The sequence below is a fragment of the Ovis aries genome, chromosome 2 (assembly GCF_016772045.2).
Source record: "Ovis aries strain OAR_USU_Benz2616 breed Rambouillet chromosome 2, ARS-UI_Ramb_v3.0, whole genome shotgun sequence".
Classification (NCBI taxonomy): Eukaryota; Metazoa; Chordata; class Mammalia; order Artiodactyla; family Bovidae; genus Ovis; species Ovis aries.
Window position 1 is genome coordinate 60,371,264 of NC_056055.1, and position 12,462 is coordinate 60,383,725.

Below are 12,462 nucleotides of genomic sequence, written 5' to 3' on the forward strand. Positions count from 1 at the left end.
TATTTGTCCATTTTTAAAAACTGGGTTGTTTGTTTTCTTATTGTTGAGTTTTAAGAGTTCTTCAACTTCATTTTTTAATTGGTTATTGTTTAATTATGGTGGGCCCTCTCTTTTTCCTTCACAAGTCTGTCTAGTTCTGCTCCCGCTTGATTCCCCACTGTGCTCTTTCTTCCTGTTGAAAGTAAACCCAACAGCAGAGAAGTACGCTTTTTGCCTACTGGCAGAGGAAATGATGCTGCCAGTGCAGGTCATAGGGCAAATCTAAAAGCATATTTCTAATATTTCTTTGGTTAAAAGTTTGGAGCTTCATAAAGACACACAGACACACACACTCTAGATTTACATCTGAAAATGCTGTAGCATATTTTTATAGTCAAAGGAGTGGGAAAAGCAATAAATCCATTAGGTCAGGGGTCCCCAACCTCCGTGATCTAATGCCTGATGGTCTGAGGTGGAGCTTACGTAATGATAATACAAACCAAGTGCACAGTAAGTGTAATGTGCTGAATCATCCTGAAACCATCTCCCTATCCCCAGGCTGTGGAAACTGTTTCTTCCACAAAACCAGTCCCTGGTGCCAAAAAGGTTGGAGATGGCTGCTTTAGGCTACAGAATAATCACCAGAGTTGTTTCAAGCATATTCTTTGGCCACTGAAGTGGGGTGTGTGTGTGCGGGGGTGTCTCTGACTAGACTTGTCTATAAAGTACTTGAGGGGAGTCCTTAGAGATAAAACCCAGATGGTAAATTGAAGGGGACCCTTGAAAGGCTATTTCATTCTGTTGTACCAGGGAGCCATTGAGGGCTATTGAGTAGCAGTGGAAAAGAGTTAGGCTTTTGCTTTTCATATCCTGTGCTGATACCACAATATTTAGGCCTAGTAACTGACATGTCAACAGTTTAAAAAATTGGAGCCCAAATGCCTCATCTTAGAAATTCTCCAAGTCTCCCTTTCCCTCTTTTTAAATTGGGGTTAATGCTTTACTCCAAAGCTGATATGAGGGTTATGTGAAATACTGTCTGAAGTACTTATTACCCATTTCATTCTTAAGACCATGCCACCTCATTTATCCGGACTCATTTACTTATTTTACTTCACTTAATTGTCACACTTCTTGTAATGTTGAAGGAGTAGGACCCATCATATATGCTTTCTCAGGCTCTGATCTCTAGGCTTTTCTTTTTTTTAATTAATTTATTTTTAACTGAAGGGTAATTGCCTTACTAACATTGTGCTGGTTTCTACATACATCAACATGAATCAGCCATAGGCATACATATGTCCCCTCCCTTTTGAACTTCTTGCCCACGTTCCGTCCCATCCTATCACTGTAGTAGTCACAGAGCCCCAGTTTGAGTTTCTGGAGTCATACAGCAAATTCCCACTGGCTATCTATTTTACATATGGTAATGTATCTGTTTCCACACTACTCTCTTCATTTGTCCCATCCTGTCCTTCCCCGACTGTGTCCACAAATCTGTTCTCTATGTCTGTATTGCTGCCCTGCAGATTTCATCAGCATCATCTTTCTAGATTCCATATATATGTGCTAATATACCATACTTGTTTTCGTCTTTCTGACTTACTATATTCTGTATACTAGGCTCTAGGTTAATCTACCTTATTAGAACTGACTCAAATGCATTCTTTTGTGGTTGAGTAAAAATATCAATAACCTCAGATATGCAGACACCCTTATGGCAGAAAGTGAAGAAGAACTAAAGAGTCTCTTGATGAAGGTGAAAGAGGAGAGTGAAAAAGCTGGCTTAAAGCTCAACATTCAGAAAACTAAGATCATGGCATCTGGTCCCATCACTTCATGGCAAATAGATGGGGAAACAGTGGCTGATTTTATTTTCTGGGCTCCAAAATCACTGCAGATGGTAACTGCAGCCATGAAATTAAAAGACGGTTACTCCTTGAAAGGAAAGTTATGACCAACCTAGACAGCATATTGAATAGCAGAGACATTTCTTTGTCAACAAAGGTCTGTCTAGTCAAGGCTATGGTTTTTCCAGTGGTCATGTACAGATGTGAGACTTAGACTATAAAGAAAGCTGAGCGCAGAAGAATTGATGCTTTTGAACTGCGGTGTTGGAGAAGACTCTTGAGAGTCCCTTGGACTACAAGGAGATCCAACCAGTCCATCCTAAAGGAAATCAGTCCTGAATATTCATTGAAAGGACTGATGCTGAAGCTGAAACTCCAATACTTTGGCCACCTGATGTGAAGAGCTGACTCATTTGAAAAGACCCTGATGCTGGGAAAGATTGAGGGCAGGAGGAGAAGGGGACGACAGAGGATGAGATGGTTGGATGGCATCACTGACTCACTGGAGATGGGTTTGGGTGAACTCCATGAGTTGGTGATGGACAGAGAGGCCTGGTGTGCTGAGATTCATGGGGTCACAAAGAGTCGGACACAACTGAGCGACTGAACTGAACTGAATATTCCATTGTATATATGTACCATTCATATTTATCCATTCATCTGTTGATGGACATCTAGGTTGCCTCCAGGTCTTAGCTATTGTAAATAGTGCTGCAATGAATATTGGGCTACATGTGTCTTTTTCAATTATGGTTTTCTCAGGTTGCATGCCCAGTAGTGGAATTGCTGGGGTGTATGGTAGTTTTATTTCTAATTTTTAAAGGAATCTACATACTGTCTTCCATAGTGGCTATATCAATTTACATTCCCACCAACAGTGCAGGAGAATTCCCTTTTCTCCACACCCTCTCCAGCATTTATTGAGCAGGCGTTTTGGTGATGGCCATTTTGACTGACATGAGGTGATATTTCATTGTAGCTTTGACTTTCATTTCTCTGATAATGAACGATGTTGAGTATCTTTTCATGTGTTTATTAGCCATTTGTATGTCTTCTTTGGAGAAATGTCTGCTTAGGTCTTCTGCCCACTTTTTGATTGGGTTGTTTGTTTTTCTGGTATTGAGTTTCCCGAGCTGCTGTATTTCTAGGCTTTTCTTATATAGTGTATCACTGATAAAGATGCTCCTGCCATTGTTGCTGTTAGGCCAGGCAATTTGTTAAGTGCAGTGCATACATTATCTGACTTAAAACCCACAAAATTATTAATATTCCCATTTAGTTGATAAGAACACTGAGACTCAGACAGAGTATTTTGCCCAAAGTCACCCAGCAATTAAATGAGGCAGAGCCTGCATTCAAACCCTGGCTTATCTGGCTCTAGCTCCTATGCACTTCACCGTTAACTGCACAAGATGCCTTTTATATGTAGGCTTCTCCCTCTAGCAACTTTCCAAGCACTTTATCAGGACTTCATTGGCCTATTCACAGCACAGAATGCTATGTTATCAGGCTTCCCAATAGGTCTCCCCCACTAAACTGAGTCTTCTGAGAGCCAAGTCTTTGTCTCAGACACCTTTGTTCCCCAATCACCCTGTATTTTGCTTGGTGAACACTGGGCTTATCAATTCATTCCTTCTGCAGATACTTACAAAATGTTTGCTGCAGGAAGAGGAGAAAGGGACAACAGAGGATGAGATGTTTGAATGGCATTATTGACTCAGTAGACATGAGTTTAAGCAAACTCCGGGAGATGGTGAAGGTCAGGGAAGCCTAGCATGCTGCAGTCCACAGAGTCACAAAGAGTCAGACACAACTGAGTGACTGAATAAACAACAAAGGTGCTATGCTAGTGTTAGGGAAATAAAACAGTGATACCAACAAAGACCCCTCTGGTACTGTCAACTTAAAAAATATTCACAACCTAAAACCTGAGTTATGTTATGTTTGGTGGGAATTTTTAGGACTTCAAGCCCAAAAGGCAGCATCTCAAGTAACCCTGAGAGAACTGCTCTGTGGAAGCGAGGGGTAGGGGAGTCAAGGTTATACAGAAGTTTTGCAACAATGGGCAGTCACTGCAAAGGTCAAAAGATTATTGTTAATGAAGGAAAACCAGGTATCTCAAGTTCATAAATTCAGTGCTTTTCTATGTATGAGACTATGCAAGAGTCTGAGTTCACTGAAATAATTCCTTTGATAAGCACTTCAGCTATCTGGGGCCAATATGCTATAGTCTCACATCCTGCATTCTGTCAGCGCTCACCAGTAGGTAGTGGCTACAGTCTGATGGTTACTAGATGGCAAGTATCTTTCCTTCCAGAGTTCCCTCAGGGCTCACCAGCTCACTTTGGAGAGCTGTAATCTCTAATGATGTGACACCCTTTGTTTACTGATTTGGCCGGCAATAGCCCATTTCTCAGTACCAATATAGGGAGAAGATAATTGGAACACAGGGCAAGCACTATCAGTTACATACATGTAAGGTAAAATGAAAATGACTATAAAGTTTGGACAGAATTTCACACGTTTGTAGAGAAAAGAGAACAATTAAAACTTCTATCTCAAGAACAAGAGGATGTGTCTTGTGAGCAACCCAGAAACGATTTCCAGAGGTAAAGTTTACAGTTCCAAGAGTCTGAAGGCCCAGAAAATTGCAGTTCGGCAGAGATCAAGTCTTGTATCAAGCTTTTAAAGCTCCTCAGAGAGACCAGAAGATAAAGAGGGAGAATGGGTAGACAGCTCTGTCCTTATCAAAAAAACTGCATCGCTGTAACCTTCCGCTCGTCTCTGGGATTGCAGGTTTACAGATCAGGGCACGCTCCCTAGAGCTTACATGCTAATATAACTTCAGATCGTGGACAAGTGGTCTAGAGAAGAGGATCACTTCCGTTAGGTAGTCGTGAAAACCCCAATGAAGAGGTGATTTCCGAGTTGAAATCTTTGAGGTTTATAAAGTGTTTAAAGAGCGACTGATTGATGAATGAAGAGCAATCGAGCAGTTGTCAAGGCGCTAAAGAAAGTTTCTCTTTGGCGTCAAATCATATTGAAAAGGAAAGGGGGGAAGAAACACTTAGGAGTGTCCGAGAATAGTGCTTTTAACAGCCCTCAGGCTGAAAAAAATGCATCTCTGCCTCAGATCCCAACGCCAGGGATACACCACCTGAGGAAGGGCAAAGCAGCGTCTCCCCAGCTACGGCCGGGGGCGGGGCTACGGTTGGGGGCGGGGCTACGGAAGCCGAACGGGCGCCGGGGCGCTCAGCTGGAGCAGTGTGCGCAGGCCCGCGGCACTCGGTGGGCTGGGGTGCCTCCCGCGCCGGCCCGCCCCGACCGCGCTCCCCGCCCCACACCCGTACTTACTTCCGCGGTCGCCGGCTTCCCGGAGCCCAGACGCAGCCTCTGAGTCATCCGGCACCTTCTGTTGGGTCAGCGGGCGTGAGGCTCTCGCGGCGGCGTGTAGTCCGTACCGCTCGGCCGTTGTGCGCCCGTCCGCTCGCCCGCCCGGCGGGCCGGCCGAGCTCCCTCACGTGTCCCCCGGCTGGTCCGGGGGGTCCGGGCACCGCCTCCACGGCGGCCCCGCCGGACTCGCGGTCGCGGCCGCAGCCGGAACCTGAAGCGGACGGCGTCATGAGGCACCTGCCGTATTTCTGCCGCGGCCAAGTGGTGCGGGGCTTCGGCCGCGGCTCGAAGCAGTTGGGCATCCCTACAGGTGAGCGCAGGAGAGCGCGGAGTCCCCCCACCCGCCCTTGGCTGGGTCACCTGGGAGCGGAGCTGGGACGTCAGCCTGGGGAGCTCCAAGCTGGGTCGTGGGACTACGGGCAGAGATGACACTTTCCTCCACCCAGGTCCCGCTTTGTGAGGCAGAAGACCTTTGGTCGGGCTGATGGAGCGCGTCCTTGCTCGTGGCTCAGAGCTCACCCGGCTTGTGGGGTGGTGACCTCAGACAGCTGAAGCTGAGTTTCAGGATCCCCCTTTCCCACCTCCCAGTTCAACTGTGATCAAGCCGCCAAGCGTGGTGCTTGTTTTGCCCTTTAGAAAATGTGGGCCAGATAGGCTAAATTCTTAAGCCAGCAATATGGTTGTCTTTCTTTAAAAACGTTAGTAAATTGTGTCCAAATGACGACACAGGCACTTGAATGAGAATCAGGTATCATTTTGATCTTTCTACCTTAGTTCTCCTAGTCAGGACCTGAAGGTATGCTTAATCATCCTTAAAAGTACATTCCCGGACTGCCCTTAAGCCTGTTAAAGTAGTCTTTGAGCTTAGGGCCTAGGCTTGTGTATTTCAAATAATAGGAATCTTTTCAAGAGATTCTGAGCCTCTTTAAGAAAGACCAGGGCTAAAAATCCAGCTGTTCATGTATTTATTTTCTTCTCCTACTGTGAGACTTTACATTTTTTGATACACTTAGATAACTAACCTGGTACCTTACACACTTATACTCTGGTAGTTTTTTCCTAACCAGTTGGTATGAAGAAGAGAAAGAAATCCTAGCCAGAGTATGAAATGATGGTATTAACAGTCTTAGTCGGAGTCCTAGGAATCTTGTTTGATGATTTAGACTAGGCTTGCATGTGACTTTTATAAATATTGAATATGAAATGCTAAACAGCATATTTTCTTCTATTTAGCTAACTTTCCTGAACAAGTAGTAGATAATCTTCCAGCTGATATATCTACTGGCATTTATTATGGTTGGGCCAGTGTTGGAAACGGAGATGTCCATAAGATGGTGGTGAGCATAGGATGGAACCCATACTACAAGAATACTAAAAAATCCATGGTAAGAATTGTATTTCACTCCATAAATGAGGATGAGAAGATGATTTAGAGTAATATGCAGGTAGAACTCATCAGTGGTAATCACAACAGTAATCCAGATTCTAGAATTTTGGCAGTGTATCAGAAGGGTTTAAAAGTGAAGTGTTTAGTTACTATTTGAATGGAATAACTTTTCCATCCTTTCACTTTCAAGCTGTTTGTGTCTTTGGATCTAAAGTGAGTCTCTTATAAAGAGGGTATAGTTGGATTTTGTATTTTTAACTATTCTGCTAATCTCTGACTTTTGGTTGGAGAGTTTAATCCATTTACATTTAAAGTAATTACTAGTAAGGAGGGACTTCTGCTGTTTTACTTTTTTTTTTTTTAATGCCTTCCAGTTTTTTTGTCCATTGGTTCTTCGATTACTGACTTGTTTTAGCTGATTTTTTTGTAACACATGTTGATCCCTTCTTAGTTCCTTCTGTATATTTTCTATAGATATTTTCTTTGTGGTTACCATGGGGACTGCATTTAACATCCTAAAGTTATAAAAATCCATTTTGAATTTATACCAAATTGGTAGTATACCAAAACTCACAGATAACATCATTGTGTACCCAATAACATAGATTAATAAATTTTATAAATTATGGAGAAAATAGAAAGTGGAATCACAAACCAAAACTACAATAATTAAATTTTTTATAACTACCTGTGTATTTACCTTTACTAGAAACAAAAGTGAAATAAAGTTGAGTTTGCCACAGTTAATGTAGGTCATTTACCCTTTAATTATTGCTCACTCTGTTAGGGCTTTCTAGGAGGCACAGTGGTAAAGAATCTACCTGCAATGCAGGATACCCAGGTTCAGTCCCTGAGTTGGGAAGATTCCCTGGAGGAGGAAATGGCAACCCACTCCAGTATTCTTGCCTGGATAATCCCTTGGACAGAGGAGAATGGCAGGCTGTAGTCCATGGGGTCATGAAGAGTCAGACATGACTTCAGCGACTGAGCACGCTTAGGTGAACGGGTAAGGTAGAACTGCTTACTCTCTGAATGGTGCTTTCTGATAAAATTGCAGAATGATGCTTTTTCTCATCTTTCAACCCCCTTTGAGGGTATACATATTCTCCTGTTCTTATCATCAAATTTACACAGCTTAAGTGCTTAATCTTCTAGATATGGCTGAATCTTTTGGTCATCTAAATTTCATTCTCTTTGAAGGGTTTATAGAAATCTGTCACAGTTGAAAAGCTAACTGAAAAAGTACTGGTGTAAGCAGTAGAAGTGGTTCAGGACTACTGACCATTATACTCAATGGTCCTCTTATTTTTCAGGATTAAGGGTGTGTTGGCGTAGATAAAGAAAAGAATTGATGAAAGAACACAAAATATTTTTCTGTGGAGTGAGGGAGGAAATGAAAGGGAGGGGAGGCTATCCCATGACTAATTTTTTCTTATTTAGCTACCCAGATAACAGAACTGTTATTACAGAGCCAGTTAAGGAGTGCCTTCTGTAGTTAGGAGAAACTCAGTTTTCCATTGGTAGGAGGTTCATTTTAGAGTTTTTCTTTTTCCTTTTCTTTGCTGATAACAGATGTACATGATGTACCTGTTGAAGTCTTTATTTACTCCTTTTTAAAAAAATGGGATTGTCTGTCTTAATGACTGAAAGAAGTTCTTAATATATTCTGGATCCAGTTCTTTTGTTGGAACTATGTATGACAAATGTCTACTGTGTTGCTTTTTTTTTTTTTTTAATTTGATTAATGGAATGGTGTCTTTTGAGGAAGAGTTTCTTTGCTTATTGCCTCTTTGGTGTATTTGCTCAGTTTTTCCATCTTAATAAAGAGTCTCATTTTGTTGCATGTTAACTTTCAACAGCAAATCACACCGGATTTGTGGGATAGCATCTACCTTACTCAGTTATAATGTTTACCTGTAAGGTCAGGGTCAAGAACAGGAGCAATGGAAGAGTTTAGGAAAAACTGCATGTATATTTTAACCTGTCTTTAAAAATTTAAGGAAGGTTGATTCTTTCATTTCAGTGACCCCACCATAAAAATAAAGATATATTCAATTTTAACATCTTTTAACTGTAGGAAACTCATATCATGCATACTTTCAAAGAGGACTTCTATGGGGAAATCCTCAAAGTGGCCATCGTTGGCTACCTCAGACCAGAAAAGGACTTTGATTCTTTAGGTAAGTTCTTTTTTAGATCTTCTTAGATATTGCTGCAGCCCCTTTTACTGCTTCTCCTAATAATAATCACGGCAGGACAGATTGTATTTGAGCATGTAATATGCCAGGCCTTGTTTTAAGAGCCTTACATGAATCAACTCACTTTATCCCCATAACAACCACATGAAGTATTATATAGTCTGTTTTGCAGGTGAGGAAATTGTTAGAAAGGTTAAGTAGTTTGCCTGGGGTAACATAGTAAGTGATGCAGTCTAGATTCAAACTGACTCACTCTCTCCAACAGTATGAAGTTAATGAAATATATTTCCTTTTGTATTTTAAGAACAAGTAGGAATTGATATTGTGAATAATGGGTGCTTAGCAGTACTTGAAATGTACGAACCAGTAAATCAGAACATTTAAACTAATTGGTGCTGAGTATCTCATTGTAGTGTGATAGTTTTAATTCTAATGTAGAGTTTCTTTTACAAGTGTAAATACTGAAGAGAATTGATAGTGTTTGTTTCTTTCATTTAATATATGACTTGTACCTTTTCGCTAATGCCTTTCTCTAAGTAATTGCAAGACGATTAGGGACATCCTTTATGTACCATTGACTTTTACTTAAGTCTAGAAGAAAGGATGAAACAGACATTACTGGGCATCTACCCTGCGCCAGGGACACTGCCAGCTTCTAAGATTTAAGGAGAAGCTGAACAAAGGAGTAGTAAAAAGCACAGCAGCAGTTTTTCATTATCTTTACCTGGTATATTCTCTCCGCAGAGTCACTTATTTCAGCAATTCAAGGTGATATCGAAGAAGCTAAGAAACGACTAGATTTACCAGAACATTTGAAACTCAAAGAAGACAAATTCTTCCAGGTTCCTAAAAGCAAGATAATGAATGGCCACTGACGGAAAAATCACCTTATTTATTCATTCACTGTTTTCTAATATTTTACTGCTCATAACTCTGCAGTCTTATCTTGGTTATATTTTAAAAAACAAACATTTTCCTACAGCTGTGAATTAGTTTAAATAGTGCAATGTAGTTACCATACTATGTTCCAACTGTTCAATTAAACCCATCATGTCACAGTACTAAAAAAGTTTATTTTAAAAATAATCAAGATTTTTATGTTGTATGTTGATTAAAATATACCACTAGAAAGGTCTTAAGTGTCTTATAATGGAAATGAAATATGTATAAATATGGGTAACAGGCAGGTCATTAGTTTGAGATGAGAACAATAATTCTCATGGTAAAATTCTAGCATCTGTGTACTTGTATAGCATGCTCTGCTGATCAGAAAGCTTATAAAAGTAACTGTATTAAGCAGAGGTTTGACAGTTTATTATAAACTTAAGGGGAAAATCCAGGCTTCATATTTTTTATATTTTGGGCATTTATGTATTATTAAAGACATGAAGACTGGTGAAATTTCATTTTAATTAGTCATTTCCTTTAAGGCCTCAAATCATTGTACTGTGTTCCATTTTTCGTTGCAGCTGCCTCAGTTCTAATTAGTCTAGACTCCCTGCCTTTTATTTTTCTTTTAAAACAGTAAAATGAGTGTTTTTCTTATCTCTAGGTCTCATTTTTGTGTTGTATAGCACTTCTTTCTTTTTAAGAGTAGATATTCTTCAACATTTTTCTTTAACCTTTGTTTCCTGTAACCAATAGTCAACATCAGTTTTTCCATTTACAAAATGTAGAGTTTCATCTGCCTCTGTATCTGCCATTCCACCCCTTCACTATATGAACAGTGGTGAAGTTGCATATCTCTTGCATTTAAGAAAAAACACCTCCAAACTTCATCTTTAGGTTTTCTCAAAGTTTAAATGAACACAAAGCCGTTCATTTATATATACCAGTTTCTTAACGTAAGATACTTATTTCCCCTCCACCAGAGAAAAAAACTTATTAAAAGCCAACTGAACTATGAAGTAGAAAGTTACTTATTTTTAATGTGATTATATGTTTCTGAGCAAATATAAACTGTTGTAGTTGTGTGCACACAATGTAATTTAAGGCTAAAGAGTGCTTGTGGTTGGGGGGAAGGCATAAGTAATAAAGTTTCAGTTAAATAATGTTCATGCTATGCATTTCTTCCTCCTGCTGACTACTAGGAAATGATTTTTAGCCACTCAAGACTTCTGTTTATATTAGCAGAACAAAAACAGATATTTGGGATATTTAGGAAGTTGAGACTACAGATTGTTTTGGTTTTTGTAGCACATTGTAATATTGTCCACTTTAACACAAGGTTTGGGGAGGGGGTTGGGGGCATAAGTATCTAAATGGTAATTTTAAAGATAACTCATTATAAAATAATTTTCTCCTAATCTGCATAAATGAGAGAACTAATTAGAACAAAGCTGTTTATATAATATTTGGAGAAACATCTAAAGCTAATGTTGGAGAAGGGGGAACCATGAGTAAAAGCAGTTGGATTGTTTTTCATTTTGATGTATGAATTTATGGCAAACAATGTAGTCTGTGTCTTTTTCGTTTCTTTATAGAAATACTTAGATGTAATTTAATGTTAGAAATCCTATACTTGATAGAAGCCTTGATTATCAGTGACTCTTTGAAACACAGTTAAAAACAACATGGAAAGTGTAAAAAACATTTGTGGTTGAATAGCTTGCTGCTGGTTATGTCTTCATTAAGTGTGAAAATTGTTTGATATTATCACCTTATGTCTTGTTAAATAACTTGCTTTTGAAAATCATATAGTGTGTGGTTTAGAAGTTAGTTAATAGTGTCTACATTTTTTAAAAAATTTTATATTAAGTATTTATACATTATAAGAAATTGCAGTAGGGCCTTTTTCGATTAGTCAGTGTTTTCAGGCCTTGAAATAAATCTTGACCAAGTGATGTTTCTTCTTTTTCTCTGTGTCAGTTTGAATCTTTTGCTTTGTCTGTGTGAATTCCTGATCTGTTGGTTGATGGTTATTGGTTACTGTAAGGTTGTTCAGTTCAGTTCAGTCGCTCAGTCGTGTCCAACTCTTTGCGACCCCATGAATTGCAGCACGCCAGGCCTCCCTGTCCGTCACCAACTCCCAGAGTTCACTCAGACTCCTGTCCATCGAGTCCGTGATGCCATTCAGCCATCTCATCCTCTGTCGTCCCCTTCTCCTCCTGCCCTCAATCCCTCCCAGCATCAGAGTTTTTTCCAATGAGTCAACTCTTTGCTTTTTTTTTTTTTTTTGAGATTAAATATTAATTCTTCTTATTTTTTTTAAATTTTAAGTTTTTTTATTTTTAAAATTTTAAAATCTTTAATTCTTACATGCATTCCCAAACATGAACCCCCCCTCCCACCTCCCCTCCCCATAACATCTTTCTGGGTCATCCCCATGCACCAGCCCCAAGCATGCTGCATCCTGCGTCAGACATAGACTGGCGATTCAATTCACATGATAGTATACATGTTAGAATGTCATTCTCCCAAATCATCCCACCCTCTCCCTCTCCCTCTGAGTCCAAAAGTCCGTTATACACATCTGTGTCTCTTTCCCTGTCTTGCATACAGGGTCGTCATTGCCATCTTCCTAAATTCCATATATATGTGTTAGTATACTGTATTGGTGTTTTTCTTTCTGGCTTACTTCACTCTGTATAATCGGCTCCAGTTTCATCCATCTCATCAGAACTGATTCAAATGAATTCTTTTTAACGGCTGAGTA

General features: G+C 40.0%; 1 protein-coding gene and 1 long non-coding RNA gene across 2 annotated transcripts in view; one reads left to right on the forward strand and one right to left on the reverse strand.

Annotated features, from left to right (window-relative positions):
* Window positions 1–5,338, reverse strand: part of LOC106990384 (uncharacterized) — a 23,201-nt gene extending 17,863 nt beyond the window's left edge. Inside the window, exon 1 of the long non-coding RNA XR_001434008.4 lies at window positions 5,184–5,338. This is a non-coding gene — a long non-coding RNA (uncharacterized LOC106990384). The remainder of the gene's footprint in view (window positions 1–5,183) is intronic.
* On the forward strand, window positions 5,212–11,650 carry RFK (riboflavin kinase). The gene is made up of 4 exons (XM_015093178.4): window positions 5,212–5,532; window positions 6,456–6,607; window positions 8,687–8,789; window positions 9,552–11,650. Exons 1-4 carry the CDS (start codon window positions 5,451–5,453, stop codon window positions 9,680–9,682), a joined length of 468 nt encoding a protein of 155 aa, XP_014948664.1. The 5' UTR covers window positions 5,212–5,450; the 3' UTR covers window positions 9,683–11,650.
* The last annotated feature ends 812 nt before the right edge of the window (window positions 11,651–12,462 follow it).